The sequence below is a fragment of the Lepus europaeus genome, chromosome 21, assembly GCF_033115175.1.
Source record: "Lepus europaeus isolate LE1 chromosome 21, mLepTim1.pri, whole genome shotgun sequence".
Lineage (NCBI taxonomy): Eukaryota > Metazoa > Chordata > Mammalia > Lagomorpha > Leporidae > Lepus > Lepus europaeus.
Window position 1 is genome coordinate 81,588 of NC_084847.1, and position 15,124 is coordinate 96,711.

The 15,124-nt window shown below is 62.0% G+C and overlaps 2 protein-coding genes across 6 annotated transcripts in view; one reads left to right on the forward strand and one right to left on the reverse strand.

Annotated features, from left to right (window-relative positions):
• Positions 1-464: 464 nt before the first annotated feature.
• Positions 465-5,960, forward strand: MPG (N-methylpurine DNA glycosylase). The gene is made up of 4 exons (XM_062180905.1): positions 465-541; positions 1,473-1,706; positions 3,978-4,182; positions 5,485-5,960. The coding sequence occupies exons 1-4, from the start codon at positions 518-520 to the stop codon at positions 5,859-5,861; spliced, it is 840 nt and encodes a 279-aa protein (XP_062036889.1). The 5' UTR covers positions 465-517; the 3' UTR covers positions 5,862-5,960.
• A 291-nt stretch (positions 5,961-6,251) lies between these two features.
• Positions 6,252-15,124, reverse strand: part of NPRL3 (NPR3 like, GATOR1 complex subunit) — a 34,638-nt gene continuing 25,765 nt past the window's right edge. For all 5 annotated transcript variants that reach the window (XM_062180902.1, XM_062180900.1, XM_062180901.1 and 2 more), the window contains 7 exons: positions 13,408-13,564; positions 10,749-10,855; positions 10,222-10,351; positions 7,959-8,148; positions 7,231-7,423; positions 6,456-6,626; positions 6,252-6,339 (listed from right to left, as the gene is read on the reverse strand). In XM_062180902.1, the coding sequence (XP_062036886.1) occupies positions 6,461-6,626; positions 7,231-7,423; positions 7,959-8,148; positions 10,222-10,351; positions 10,749-10,855; positions 13,408-13,564 (943 nt within the window). In that variant the 3' untranslated portion in view covers positions 6,252-6,339; positions 6,456-6,460. The remainder of the gene's footprint in view (positions 6,340-6,455; positions 6,627-7,230; positions 7,424-7,958; positions 8,149-10,221; positions 10,352-10,748; positions 10,856-13,407; positions 13,565-15,124) is intronic.

Consider the following 15,124-nt stretch of genomic DNA (forward strand, 5'->3'; position numbering starts at 1 on the left):
GTGGTCGGCAGCAGGGTGGTCGGCGAGGCCCCGCAGGAGTTCGCAGGTGCCACCCGGGGCGTGGGCGGCGGATGGGGTGGGGGCTCCACCTCGGGGGCTGATCGCCCCCTGCTCCTCTGACGACCCGGCTAGGGGCGGAGCTTCCGGATGTGCCTGGGGTCCCCAACCCGGGTCCTGACCCCAGGCCACGCCACTAAGGTCTGGAAGCCCGCGTCCCAAGAACGGAGCTCAGCCGCCGCCGCCCAGGCGCGCGCGCCGCGATCGGCCCAGCGCCCCCGCGCTCGACCCTTGCAGCCGGACTCGAGGGCCGGGGCCTGGGTCCGCGCCGTCTCACCCGGCGCGGGGGCCGTCGGCCGGGCGCCGCCCACCAGCCGCCCGGTCCGGGACGCAGAGGCGCGGGGAGGAGGAGCCGACCGCGTGGCCCCGCCCCCGGCCTGGCGCGCAGGCGCGGCCCCGCCCCGGCCCGGCGGCGCTTCCGGAGCCGCTTCCTCGCTGGCTTCCCCGCCGGAGCCGAGGGATGCGGGCGCGCCGCGGGGCCCAGGTGAGCGCGCCCCCCGAGCGGCAGAGCCCGAGCCGGCCCGACCCCGACGGGGCTGCGTGGCCCGGACGAGCGGCCCCGGGGGCTCGGGGCGCAGGCCCGGTGACCCGCGGGCCGCAGCGCCCCGGAGCCTGAAGCGGGGCGTGCAGGCAGCGCGGGCCGGGCTGTGGAGACGGTCACGTCAGTGCCCATTCCCGGCGGACGGGCAGTCTCCGCGGTCGTGTTAAAAATAATGGGCCTCGCGCCGGCCTGGGGTGTGAGGTCAGGCCCGGTCTCGCAGCTCTCTGGGGACCTGGGACGGGGCCAGGGGGGTGGGCAGCCCGTGGTCGCCCACCTGTGTTCCTGGGGAGCCTGGGCCGTGGGGAGGAACCTGCGGTTGTTTCTCGGACAGGCCCTGCTGAGGTCTGGGCTGTGTCATCACTTCATGGGTCTTTTGCATTTTCCCTGTTTCCCATCAGAGACAACAGATCTTCCAGCCACTGGTCCAGGGGCGAGGACAGGGACCCAAGTACTTGAGCCATATTCTGCTGCCTCCCAGGGCGCAGGAAGCTTGGAATTGGGGGGTGGAGCAGGTGTTCAGATAGGGAAAAACTTGGTTAGACACACACAGCGGGCGCTGCCATCCGTGGTCCACTGCCCACATGTCCAGGAGCTGGGGACTGGATCTGGTCTCCCACGTGGCTGGCAGAGTCCTTGTGGAGATGCCGCCCGCTGCCCTGCAGCCCTGGGGCACCAGGCTGTGCGTCTTCGGGGCGGAGCAGAGCAGAGCAGCCACCTGCCACCACCTGGGGCCGCCGTCATTTCCCAAGCCCTGCTTCTGCCTCCTGCCGGCCCACAGCGAGGCCACGCCCACCACACAGGGCAGTCTGGGCTCACTGACCTGAGCGCAGGACCGTCCTCTCCTGATGCTTCATTTTATTCTTTCCTACTACAGCTCTCCCAAAAGATAGGGCATAAAAGGCAGCGGCTGGCGGAGGCAGACTTGCAGCACAGCCCGCTGGACGCAGCTCCCATACCTGGCCCCGAGGAACCCCGCCTGGGACTGCCTGCGAGCCTGGGTCCCCAGCGCAGCATCTACTTCTCGAGCCCCAGAGACCGTCCTGCCCGGCTGGGGTCAGAGTTTTTCAACCAGCCAGCCGTCCCGCTGGCACAGGCATTTCTGGGACAGGTAACGTGAAGACGGTGACGTGGCCTCTGCTGAAGTGGCCCCCACCCCTGCCTCGGCCCTCAGCCGGCTCCCGTCTGTGCAGGGATGGTTTCATCGCCTTGCTGGCTTCCTTCGGTGGAGGCAGGGGTGTTGCTGTCTGCTTCCTGCCCTGGCTGTGCGGTCAGGAGCACTGGCACCTTTAGCCCCGCTTCCTGGGCTACCTGGGCTGTCCCCCAGGGCGGCCACCTTTGCCCACGCAGCCTGACGGTCACTGCCCTCCTGGGGCTTGTCTGTGTGTGTCAGTGGCCTCAGCACTTCCCAGGCACCTTAGCAGGCAGCTGGACTGGGACTGGGACAGCCTGCCTGCCTGCCCGGCTGCGCCACAGGGCCGACCCCAGTGGTGACAGGTTTTAGCCATACTGGAGCCGTGGCTGGGGCCAGCATCAGAATTGCGCGGAGACAGCCTGCCTCCCACTGAGCAGCTCACGGCACAGTGCTGACCTTCCAGCGTCCCCCGTCGCTCAGTGTAGGTCCAGGGTCTGGACTCTGCTCATCAGACGTGGAGTGGACCTGTCCTGGGGGGCCCTGCTGTGCACACAGCTCACGTGTCACCAGGGGCGATGCTCACGCGGCCCCGGGGTTTGGCTGATCCATCTCTGGAGCACCTGCTCGGGGTGGTTCTGGCTTTCCCGTTCTGGAGGTGCTGTGGCCTACCCCTTCCCTTTGACCAGGTTACAAGGGCCAGGGATTCATGGGAAGACCAGGAGTTGGGTGCCCAAAGGACAGACCCTGACCTATGCTTAATCCTCCAGAGAGGTTCTGTTTCTGTGAGGTTGACTCAGCTGGATGGGCCAAAGGGCCCTTTTGGTTTTGTTTGGAAGACTTAGAGCTTTCTTCCCCAAATGGCCTCAAGGGCTGGAGCTGGGCCAGGCTGAAACCAAAAGCCAAGGGCTCCACCCTGGCCTCCCACGTGGGTGCAGGGGTCCAAGCCGTTGGGCCATCTGCTGCTGCTTTCCCAGGCCACTGGCAGGAGCTGGATTGGAAGCAGAGCAGCTGCGACTTGAACCAGCACTGATATGGGATGTCGGTGTCACGGGCAGCAGCTTAACTCTGTGCTGCAAGGCCGGCCAGGCTCCCGAGGGCCCTTCCAAAAACACCTTTGTAATAAGCCTTCAGTGACAAAACAGCATGCCAGTGTCGGAGCCAGTGGGTCCCAAGGTCCACTCAGGGCCCAAGTTGGGGGTGTCAGGTCACCCTTGATGTTGCAGGGTTCCCTGCGGGCCCCCATTGGGCCCACTTGAGCCTATCGGAGAAGCTGCTGTCCAGCTGTTTCCTGAGTATCCACTCAGGGACCATGGCCTCCCAGTGCAGACCCTCCACCAGGCCACGTCACACACTTCTGAGTCTGCAGGGCCTGCATTGTGGGTTATGCCACTGCCTGCAGTGCCGGCATCCCACACGGGTGCGGTTCATGTTCCAGCTAGCTCTCTGCTGTGGCCTGGGAAAGCAGAAGATGGCCCAAGTGCTTGGGCCCTGCACCGCTGTGAGAGATCCAGAAGAAGCTCCTGGCTTCAGATCGGCCCAGCTTCCGCTGTGGTGGCCATTTGGGGAGTGCACCAGTGGGTGAAGACCTCTCTCTGCAGCTGGTAGCAGAAGCTGAGCAGGAGGGCTCTGTGGCCACTCCCACAGCCCAGGCTCTGGAATCTCAGCTGGCCACGTCACCTTGGGGCCCTTTGTCTTCCTGCCACTCAGCCTCATGCTAAGTGTTTAAGACCGACTGATTTGAAGGGCAGTTATGGAAAGAGAGGGAGAGAGTCATCTTCCATCTGCTGGTTCACTTCCCAAAAGGCCAGGCTGAACCCAGACTCCCCCAGGGTCTCCCACATGGGGGGCATGGGCCCAAGGCTTGAGCTACCCTCTGCTGCTCTCCCAAGTGCATTAGCAGGGAGCTGGGTCAGAAATGGTGCCGGTGTCACAAAAGGCGGCTTAACCTACTGAGCCGTAACGCTGCCCACCTACCTCATGCGAGGGACGAGGTAGAGGAATGGAGGGTCCCACTGAGAGAACGTGAGCGTGAACCCACGAGGGAGTCCTTAAGCTCTGGCCTGTGATCAGCTGGTCCAGGGGGCTGGGGGAGACAGCTGGCAGCCTCAGGGATCAGGCACTGAGCAGGGACAAGAGGCATGATGGAGGAGACAGGTGAGGGCTGGCGCGTCCCAAGCTGGCCAGTTGAGGCTGGGAACTGGCAGGCTCTCCCCTTCCTGCCCTGAGCAGGGACTGACCACTCCACAGGTCCTGGTCCGTCGACTCGCCGATGGCACAGAGCTCCGCGGCCGCATTGTGGAGACCGAGGCCTATGTGGGGCCAGAGGACGAAGCTGCCCACTCAAGGGGTGGCCGGCAGACTGCTCGCAATCGTGCCATGTTCATGAAGCCAGGGACCCTGTACGTCTACCTCATCTACGGCATGTACTTCTGCATGAATGTCTCCAGCCAGGGTGAGTGGTCCTGGGGTGGGAGCCCCCGCGGTGGGGCCGCTGCCGGCCAGCTCAGGGTCTCAGAGCTCTGGCTGCATCAACAGCATGGCTGGTTAAAGGAACAGGGTCCCCTACAGAGACCATGCAAAGCAGGCAGTTGCTGTCGGGTCACCACTGGGGCTGAGGCTAGGTGGGTGGGGCCCACCTGGAGTGAGCGATCTCAGGCAGTCAGCTGCTCCTAGTGACAGGCAAAGTCACCACAGCTGGGGGTGCTGCTGGCGTCCAGCGGGCAGGGGCTCGGATGCTGCTCGCAGGGCACAGGACAGCCCCGGCCTGTGAAACCAGCTGGGCCTGAGTGTCAGCAGTGGAGACGCTCACCTCTGGCCGTTGGTGGGCCTGTGGCTCTGGGTGACCCGTGCTCAAGAGGAAGAGGTGGCCAGGCAGGACCGAAGCCCACAGCCATGGAGCTGTGGTGTCCAGTGCCAGAGCCGCAGGCATCCAGGGCAGGCCCTGGCACAAAGCAGGTGTTGAGACCCTGGGGTGCTCCCTCCTGAAGGGTCCTGTCACTCTGCCAGTTTTGGGCTGGTGGTGGAACCAGGCCTTCCTATGAGGCTAAACTCAGGGGAGAGACCCAGCCCAGAAACGCTGGGTGCTGTGGTGAGCAGGGGAAGGGAGCCTAGGCTTCTGGGGTGTGGTGGTCAGAGCAGAGACCGGTATGATGTGACCCCCGCAGGGGTGCAGTCAGGCCAGGGTCGCCTAGGTGGAGCAGAGGAAGCTGCAGAGTGACAGTGTGGGCGTCTGCATGCCCCCGAGCGAGCCCTTGGGCCCACCAGTGGGTTTGTGGTCTGTGGCCTCTGGGCTCAAGGGGCCCCGGAGGGAGGGAGCCCTCCAGCTCTGGTGGCTGCTCCAAGCCAACCTTGCAGCTTGGCCAACTGGGATGCTGAGCAGCCTGGGCCAATGTGGAGCCTGGGGCTTGGCGACCCTGCCCTAGGAGGATTGGCCTCACAGCTTCTGCCAGTCATGGGACCAGAGGAAGTCAGGGGAAAGGCACGTGTCCTTACGGGGTCTCCCGAGCGAGTCCTGGTTCCCAGCAGCTAGACACACACACAGAAGGCACAGCTGCCTTGCTGGAGGAGGCTGGCAGGAGGGGCAGACAGGGAGATGCAGACCCCACCCCACCACCAGGTCAGACAGAAGGCAGCTAGCGCAGGTTTGCGCACAACGGGCCTGTCCCTCAGGAAGGCAGCCGGCCCATCCCTGTGAGGCTGGGCGCGGGCAGGGGCCCGGGAAGGCTCCACTTCATGCTGTCTGTCTGTCTCACAGGGGATGGAGCGTGTGTCCTGCTGCGAGCGCTGGAGCCCCTGGGGGGCCTCGAGACCATGCGGCAGCTTCGTAGCACCATCCGGAAAGGTACCGCCAGCCGCACCCTCAAGGACCGTGAGCTCTGCAGTGGCCCCTCCAAGTTGTGCCAGGCCCTGGCCATTGACAAGAGCTTTGACCAGCGGGACCTGGCCCAGGATGAGGCCCTGTGGCTGGAGCATGGCCCTCCTGGGCCCAGTGCATCAGCCATGGTGGCAGCAGCCCGGGTGGGCATTGGCCATACAGGAGAGTGGGCCCAGAAGCCCCTGCGCTTCTATGTCCGGGGCAGTCCCTGGGTCAGTGTGGTGGACAGAGTGGCTGAGCAGAACATGCAGGTTTGAACAAGGCCCTGCTCAGACAAGGGAGGCTTTTTAATGCCACTTTTAAAACAAATAAAGGCTACATTTCTAGAAAACTATTTCTCCCCTCTGGGCGGTCAGCACATGGTCTGGGCCTAGCTCTAGGAGGAGCAGTGTGGACACGGACAGACACTGGAGAGCCAGGGCCTGCAAGGTGGGTTCTGCCTCCCCCAGCCACAGGATGGGCACAGGTGACAGGGACCTCAGATGTCAGGACTGGGTGACAGCTTGGCCAAGCCTGCTGGTGGCCTGTGGGGCTATATGGAGGGCCAGGCCAGGGGAGGCCCGCAGAGAACTGGCAGGAACGGCGCACGTGGTGGGCAGAGGTGGTGCTGGCTGCAGGGGCCTCACACGCTGACAGCCAGGACAGGCGTGGCTGCCCGCTCCTCAGGCTGGCACAGGCAAGGCGGGAGCAGGTCTGCGAGGCGCACGGCACGGCTCCCTCCAGCTGCTCTGGAGACTGCAGGAAGGGGTAAGCACAGTGGGCAGCTGCCACTCAAGCTGGTAGAGCGCCCTGGTGTCGGGGGAGGGGGAGGCTGGACCCCACCCACACCCCAGCAGCCTCTCCACCCTCACCTGGCTCACGTGAGCAGTGCCTGGAAGACAGCTATGACGGGGTCCTCGTGGGTGGTCACCACCAGCACGCTGCGGAATTTGTCAAATAGCATGAGCAGCTGGGAGCGCCGCGTGTTCTCGTGGTACATGATCTCCTCCAGGTGGTGGCGGCCACGGAAATAGTGAAGGAGCCTGCAGGGAGGGGGTGCCGTGAGCCCTGCCTCCAGCACCAGCCCTGAGCCGATATGGGGAGGCACCCACCAGAGGCCCGAGAAGCCAGCGTGTGGGCCTGATCTGTCCGTGGGTGTGCGGCTCTTCTGGCTGCACCCTCACGGGGTGGGCAGACAGGCTGGCTGGTGGTGTGGGGAGGGGTCTGCGCTGGCACAGAGACCCGTGTGGCTCTAGATGCACACGTGGGCACTGCTCCAGGTGGGGGCTCCAGCTGAAGCTGCACAAAGGAGGGCAAGACAGATGCAGCCCGGAACATTCTGCGGCTTAAGGCCTCATCCCCCCACCTGACTAGAGAACCGTGGACCTGCGCAGCCGCCCCCGGCAGTGGGGGCGACAGACCGACAGCCATCAAGGGTCCTGGGCAGATGAACCCCTGCCGAGCCCATGAGGAAGGGACCTTGATGAGAACTGACTGCTGCCTCTCGGCACTGGGGAGACCCCCACGGTCAGGCGCACAGGCCTCAGATGAAGACAGCCCGTCAGCCAGTGGGCACTGCTTCCTGTCGGGGGTTGAGCACGTCCCTGTCCGCTTCCTGTCCATGCTCCAGAACTGTCCCGGCCCCACCTGGCAAACATGCGGAGGTCCTCGGGGTTCTGGGCCGCGGGCACGCTGAGGATGGCCGCCCGCTCGTGCTCCGACAGGCTGGCCAGCAGGTTCTCGGTCACCCTCTTGTTCAGTGGCGAGTCCCCACTGGGGAGCAGCTCTGCGCTGGAGTTGTCCATGCTGGGGCTGGTGAGGGTCATGTCATCGCTGCTGGCTGTGGGTGGGCACAAGTCAGCTGACAGCAGCATGGATGGGGACAGCGAGGGCACGTCCAGCAGCCAGTGTCCACCCTGTCGCCTGGGTGTGACACACGCCCTCGCCTGGGGGGGCCTGGAGCACAGGCAGTCTGCTGTGGGGGCCCTGAACGGCACACCCCGCCTGGAGGACAGCGCCCTGGACAGGTGGGTCCTCACCCCAAGCCTGGGCCCAGTCCACTGGGGAGCACTTGCAGAGCCTTCCAGCCCTTGCCGTTCCCCGGTGGGCACACTGTGGCCACGACAGCTCTCCCAGGCAGTGGCTGACAGTCCCTGTCCCATCAGGGTCCTCCAGTGACTGTGAAACTGCCCAGATCCCAGGCTGAGGCAGAGAATTCTGGCAGTGGTTGTGGTGGGGTGGGTTCCACTCCTGACTCCAGCAGAGCCAAAGTAGAGCCTCTTCCCCAGGGCAGATGGGACACGCGAGGGGCACGCATGTGCGCCTGCCCATGTCAGGCCTCCCATTACCAGAGAGATACCTGGGGGGGCTCTTACTTGGGGAGCCGAAGCTGAGGGCATTGGGTGTGCTGAGGCTGCGGCCGCCGACCCGAGCAGTGAAGGGGACGTCATCCTCTCGCAGGCGGGGCTCCTCCTCGCTGGGTGAGGCCATCAGACAGACGTAGGTGTGCAGCTGGATGAGCAGCCGATGCTGCAGCATCCACACCACCATCTGGATGAGCTGGGTCTGTGGGGTGGGCAGTGCCAGAGCCCGGGGGCAAAGTGAGACAAGGTCCAAGTCAGGCCCCATCCCCTCCTGGGGATCAGGGAGCCCCAGCTACTGGCCATTTCTGCAAAGGCAGCTAGCCCTCTAGAGAAGGGCCAGGGCCAGGGCTCCAGGACCACACATGCAGGTGGAGGCCCTCGCTATGCTGCAGAGCGGCCCTGGCTCTGCCCGTGGGTCCCGCACTAGACACTGTTCAGAAAGGGGCTCTGGGGCCTGACACTGGCGCTGCAGGTTAAAGCCCCAGCCTGCATCCGGCATCCCATATGGGTGCTGGTTCAAGTCCTAGCTGCTCAACTTCAGCCCCAGCTCTCTGCGCCTGGGAGGGCAGCAAAGGATGGCTCGAGCCCTTGGGCCCCTGCACCCATGTGGAAGACCTGGAGGAGGCTCCTGGCTCTTCGGATCAGCTCAGCTCTGGCCGTTGCAGCCATTTAAGGCAGTGAACCAGCAGATGGAAGACTTCTCTCTCTCTGTCTCTACCTCTCTTTGTAACTCTTTCAAATGAATAAAATAAATCTTTGAAAAAAAGAAAACCTATTTAAATAAAAAGAAAGAAAAGAAAGGGGCTGTGGACAGTCATGCCCTGAGAGCAGGAGTCCTCTGCTTGGGCCTACCTGAACGTCTGCCCTGGGCCACACAGATGCTTCCAGAAGGAAGCTGGGGATAGAGACTCCCTGCTTAAGCAAGGCATCAGAAGGCATGGCCAGGCCAGGCCCACAGTGTGTGCCCTGGTAACAGGGGAGTGAGGAGCCCTATGCAGGCACAGCCCCAGTGCCAGTGCCAAAGCACCCTCCAGACAGCCGTCTGCTCGTCTTTGGGAGAGTCCACCAGGAACTGCTGACCAGGGCCATTCCATGCCAAGTTTAGAAACTTTGCAGTCTGCGTAAGCCCTAGAGAGCAGATCCCTGGGACTTGGCAGGACCAGGCCCCTTGACCAGGCCCGGAGCAGTCCCTCAGGCATAGCCTGGAAAATGCACTGTGTCATCCGGACTACAAGAAGGGGAGCTCTGCCTTGGGGGGGAGGGGGGGACAGAGACAGTCGCTTATTCTGTGGCCTGACTGGCACAGCTCCTGGAAGCCACAGGCTCTGCAAAAGACAGCATTGCACTCTCACGCTTGCCATCTCATGAGCTGAAAAACCAGGGTCTTCCAATCCAGCTCTCTGCTATGGCCTGGGAAAATAGCAGAACGTGGCCCAGGTCCTTGGGCTCCTGCACTCAAATGGGAGATCCAGAAGCAGCTCCTGGCTCCTGGCTTTGGATGGCACAGCTCCAGCCATTTTGGTCACTTGGGGAGTGAACCAGTAGATGGATGGAAGACCTTTCTCTCACTCACTCTCTCTGACTCTGTAACTCTGGCTTTCAAATAAATATATCTTAAAAAATAAAAAATAAAAACAGTACTGTACTTTAAAAGACAAAGCCTGGAGAACACCCAACCCCATCCGGCACCTGTCCTACTGCCCCGTCCTGGGTCCCTGCCCAGGGTCCAGGTGCTCGGCACAGAGAAGAGGGCCTGAAGCTGTGAACAGCGACCCCAGCCCAGGGAGAGCCACCGACCCGACCCTGCCCCAGACTGGCCAGTTCATCGCTGCCACCAAGCCCTGGCCTTGATGCAGGCCCGCTGTGGGCACCATCCCAGGATGCTGTCTCCTTGGACAAGGAGGCTGTGGGACGCCTCAGGCCCTGTGGCCGCCTTAAACGCAGCTGGGGCTATGGAGAAGCCCCTGTCACAGAGCTGGGCCCAGGCTGTCTTTGCATCCTTCATCTGCAGGAAAGCCCCAGGCCCTGAGGGGCCCTGGGAGAGCTCCCTGCCAAGCCACCTCACCACAGCAGCCGAGGGGTGTGTGCCCTGTGGTGGGGAAATGGCAAAGTGCCAGCAGGTGGCTTCAGGGTCACCCTGGCCTAGCAGATGTTCCACAACCACAGCCAAGGGGGCGGCCAGGCTGAGGCCTCAGGTCGGGGTCAACAGCCAGACCTGAAGGGCCTGAGCTACCGCACTGCTACCACACCAGGTTCCCGGGGCTCCTGGACTCACCTCCTGTACAGGGGGGGCCAAGGGGTTCCTAAATTCTGACAGAGAGACGGGCAAGGAGAACTTGGACAGGACGGACGGCAGGTCGTGCGCCGGGAACTGGCGGGAGAACTGTTCTGCCAGCGGGGAGTACCTGCACACAGGGAGGGCAGCCGTGAGCATGGCAGATGCTCCTGTTCAGGGGCCGTCGGCCCGACCGGTGGGAGGAGGCACCGTGGGGAGGTGACAGTGGAACTGTGCAGGCCTTAAGGTGGACAGAGGCCAGGCAATTTCCCTCTGGGGCATCAGGAGCCATGGCACAAGCTACACCCCTCTCGCCCTTGGTGCCCTGGTTGTGGGCGCTGTAGGAAGTACAGGAGGCGAGACCCATGGATGCCCCAGCTTCACAGCACAGCCAGGAGGACACCCCAACACCAGCAGGGCCACGCAGCACTGAGCCAGACCAGAGTGGGGGCACTCAGCCAGCTCCACCCGCCAGCCCTACCCTGTCCCACCAGGGGGCGCAGGCGGTGGCAGCCAGAGGCACTCACAGACACACGCTGGCGTTGGGAGACAGCATGTAGACGTTGTTCTCGCACAGTGGGTAGATGATGATGGCCTTGCCCCAGTACACCAGGTGAGCTGCAAGCTGGAAAACCTGTAGGCCGAGAAGCTGGCCTGAGGCTTGCAGCACAGTGTGGCCACAGCGCCCAGGGCTCCTTCCCTGCCTCCCACCAGGGTCCCGGCACACAGCATGTCTCGTGCTGTGTAACACCTCTGTTTCCCGTTAGGCCCTGTGCTGTCTTAGCTCCCACTGGGGAATGGTGGTCTCAGGCCCAGGCTACAAGCCTCTGAGCACAATGACATCTGGGGTGCCAGGGACACAGGGTGAGCCCGGCCAGGCAGGGAGCCTGGCTGGGCACTCACATGCCTACCAGATCCCAGCATGGCAATGCGTGTGGGATGAGCCCAGAAGCCACCCACCCACACTCAAAGGCCCTGACCCACCCCTGCAGGCCCCACCTCCCTGCAGAGAACAGCCCACTGCCTTGCCCCCCAGGTTCTCAGACACCAGGAGATGCCAGAAATCGCCTCCAGGGGCACCTTGGGGGACAGCAGGTCCAAGAGCACTGCCCACGGCGCTGAAGGAGACGCACGCGAGATTCCAAGCACTGGTTGTTTGAGGAGCCCACTCCCTCCCTGGACACAGCACCCACGTGCCGCTCATCTTGGCAGATGGGACCCCCAGTGACACTGCCAACTCCAGCACGGAGGAAATCCTGTTCCTTCGCCAGCCCTGTCCCCTCATGACAAGTGCCTCCGACACTCCCTCCAAAGCAGACCTGCAGCTGCCCGTCTGTCTGTGTCTGTCTGCCAGTCTCTGCCACAGCCCGGCCTGTGGGCTCCCCGCCTCCCTGGGCTCCGCCCCTCCGGGACACCCTCCAGGAAGTGGTCAGGGCGCCACTCTGGAGACCAGAGACCTGCAGCCAGTGCTGCCGGGCAGGAATCAGGCTGGCAGGGCCGCCATGGCCCAGGTGCTGCAGCAGTCACAGGGCCCGCGCTGCGGTCAGATCCGGCTCCCTCCTGCGGTCCCTGGGACTACACTGAGGGCCCATCAGGACCCCCTCCCATCCCCACACAGTCGAAGCCCCAAACGAGGTCATGAACACAGCTCCTGCAGGTGGGGATACAGATGTCTGTGGGGCCGTTATTCAGCCCATCACAAGGATCCCAGCATGGTCCTCATCCCACTAAAGGAGCCACAGCAGTTTCTTCTGGGAGGTGGAATTATGGGGACTTTCTCTTTTTGCATCCGTAACTGGTGCAGTACTTGAATGTCTGCAAGAAACAACATGTGAATCTTATCATGGGAAAAAAACCCAAATTTGGTCCTCTTTGGATTGAGATCGAACAACCACTTGGTGACATTCGACACCGCCCTGGGGCCACTGCTCCCCACGACAGGCGGGTGCAGCTGGGCCCGGGGGCTTCAGCCACACCAGCAGCAACCCCTGGAGGATCTGCCCCAGCTCCAGCAGGGAGGCTGCACGGGAGCATCCGAGGCCGGGAAGTGAAGGGGACACCAAAGGGACATCAGCGTGCTCTGTCCAGGGAGATGGCCAGGCTGAGGCAGTGCAGCCAGCCTCCCAGACAGACAGCAGCTCCTTTCAGAGCTGAGAAGGGCGACGTATGCAGCAGTCACAGGTGTCGGGCACATGGCCAGAGCCGAGCCGAGCCGAGGGCCCCCACGCAGTGCTGCGGCTGCTGTGGGCGACAGCAGTCCTGGTGGGCCCAGGAGGCAGAGGCCCGCAAGTGCTGTTACTGAGGCTGGATACAGGGCCGGCACAGGATACAGAGGAGGGGATGCTCACTCTGAAAGCCCAAAAAGGCTGCTTGGGGAAAAACCAGCCTGAGAGGCCCTGTGGTGAGAGCCCCCTAACGTGCTAGGAAACACAGGCCAGCACCCCCCAGACACCCAGCCAAACAGAGCCAGGAAGCTGAGCCAGAGACACCCAGGCGGGCCTGCCGCACACAAGGAAGGTGTCCCCGCTTCGGCCTTGGCAGAACGAGTTCCCTGGGCTGGGCCTTTGCTGCCCCCTGGTGGCTACAGAGTGCCAACAGCCACCAGTCCCACAGTCCTGGCTTCGGGCCCTCATGTTGTCAGCTGGGGGTCCACAGCCCGGGTTGCTCCTCTATAATTAGCATCAGGGGGACCCTGAAGTCTGCCATCCAAGGCCACTACATCAGCAGCCGACACTCCTGGCCACATACCCACGTCTGAATGAGGCTGAGGGCCCCTCAGTGCAGAGCAGCACACAGCACAGCTCAGCAGGAAGGTGGCAGTGTGCACACACAGTGGGGTAAGGCCGTTCAGGTGCCTCTACACGCTGGCCCCTGCCCCGAGCTCCGGCCTCCCTCTCGGTCCTTGAGGCCATTCCCTGGTGCCGGGAGCACCTCACTGCCTTCCTCCTGCAGCCTTGCCTCCCCTTCAAACACAGGAAGTCATTCCTGTAACCAACTCACCAAGCCAACCCTGAACCCATGTCTGATTCAGATGCCAGAGCCCAAGCCAGCCCAGCACCTGGGCCCATGGCAGGCCGTGCAGCTAGACCAGGGGCTCTCAGCTAGGCAGGGGCCCTGAAGCCCCAGAACCTGCCACCTTCTCCTAGGGGCCCTTCCCTCCCAGGCCTCCAGGTCCCAGGGCCACACCTGCAGCAACGCTAGGTCGGCGTCCTGGGCCAGCTGCTGCAGGTTCTTCACGGCAGACGTGGTCTTGATCACGCGCACCAGGGCCGGGGAGCAGTCCACAGGCAGTTCACCGAGCAGGGACTTCTCGTCACTGAGCAGCAGCAGGGCATGGTACGGGCTGTGGAGCAGAGCCACACGTCAGCCTGGCGCACAGACCTGGGCAGCACCCACTGCAAGTATCTGCAGCACAGAGGTGTAGGTGGGGTCCCAGAGAATGGAGCTGCAGAGAGAAGAGGCCAAGGGGGAAATCAGGAAGGCAGGGTGTCCAAAGGCCTTTAGAAAATGAACGTGGGAGCCAGCATTGTGGCACAGTGGGTAAAGCCGCCCCTGCAAAGCCATATGGGTGCCAGTCCAAGTCCTGGTTGTTCGACTTCTCATCCACTGGGGGAAGCAGCAGCAAACAGCCCGAGTGCCTGGGCCCCTGAACCATGTGGGAGAGCCGGATGGAGCTCCTGGCTCCTGGCTTTGGCCTGGCCCAGCCCTGGCCATTGGGGCCATCTGAGGAGTGGACCAGAAGATGAAAGATTCTCTCTCCCTCTGTCCTTGTAACTATTTTAAATAAATACATCTTAAATAAATAAATAAAATAAGCATGGATTACTGTCACTGTGGGGGTAAAAACAAAAATAGGTTGCCCAGAAAAACATCTGTTGATTGAAGAAATGAACCTTTCTTAAGGAAACAGTCCCGTGTACGGTAAAACAAAGCCCCCCCCCCCCCCCCCCCGTGAACAGAATTACATTAAAATGTGCTTAACAGGAAGCTGAAAGGGCAGATCTCTGACGAGAAGGGTTCTGGAGAACTCTGCGGCACTGTGCTGTCATTTCCAAATTTTCCAGAATATACCCAAATTTCTTTCCATTATTTTTAAAAGATTTATTTATATGAAAGGCACAGTTACAAACAGCAAGAGGTAGAGAGAAAAGGAGATGGGGGAGGCTGCAATGGCCAGAGCTGAGTCAATCTGAAGTCAGGAGCCAGGAGCCTCTTCCAGGTCTCCCATGTGGGTGCAGGGGCCCAAGGACCTGGGCCATCTTCCACTGCTTTCCCAAGCCACAGCAGAGCTGGATTGGAAGTGGAGCAGCTGGGACTTGAACTGGCGCCCATATGGGATGCTGGCACTGCAGGCCATGGCTTTACCTGCTGTGCCACAGCACTGCCTCTCCCCTCCCCTTTTTCTTTTTTAATAACTCAATTCCTCATTTTCAGGCGTTTGGGGAGTGAATCAGTGGATGGAAATTCTGTCTCTAAACTTTTCAAATATATAAATAAATAAATTGTAAAAAAAAAAAAAAATCTATTTGAAAGGCAGAGAGAGATCTTCCTTCCATTAGTTCATTCCCCAAATGCTCCCAAGAGCCAGAGCTGGGAGCAGGGAACTCAATCTGTATCTCCACATGGGTGGAAGGGACCAAAACCTTCAGCCATCACCTGCCGCCTCCCAGGAGGTTGGAACTCGGAGTCGAGCAGCGACTCAAACCCAGGTGCTCCAATGTGGTGCAGGCATCCCAAGTGGCCTCCAGGTTAACCTGGTTAACCTCCAGGTTAATGTTAACCTCTCTGCCAAATGCCCACCCTTCCAGATTTCTTTCTTTCTTTTTTTTTTTTTTTAAGAGTATTCGAGGAAATGAGTGTCTACTGGCAGCGGGGCCAGTGCCACGGACCGGATTCAGGTCTT

What these genes read in the sequence shown, in the direction of transcription:
- MPG (XM_062180905.1), top strand. Translation starts at nt 518, where the DNA reads ATGCGGGCGCGCCGCGGGGCCCAG. An exon ending in GGGCGCGCCGCGGGGCCCAG is followed by an intron (nt 542 to 1,472) that starts GTGAGCGCGCCC and finishes TTCCTACTACAG; the next exon opens with CTCTCCCAAAAGATAGGGCA. An exon ending in CACAGGCATTTCTGGGACAG is followed by an intron (nt 1,707 to 3,977) that starts GTAACGTGAAGA and finishes ACCACTCCACAG; the next exon opens with GTCCTGGTCCGTCGACTCGC.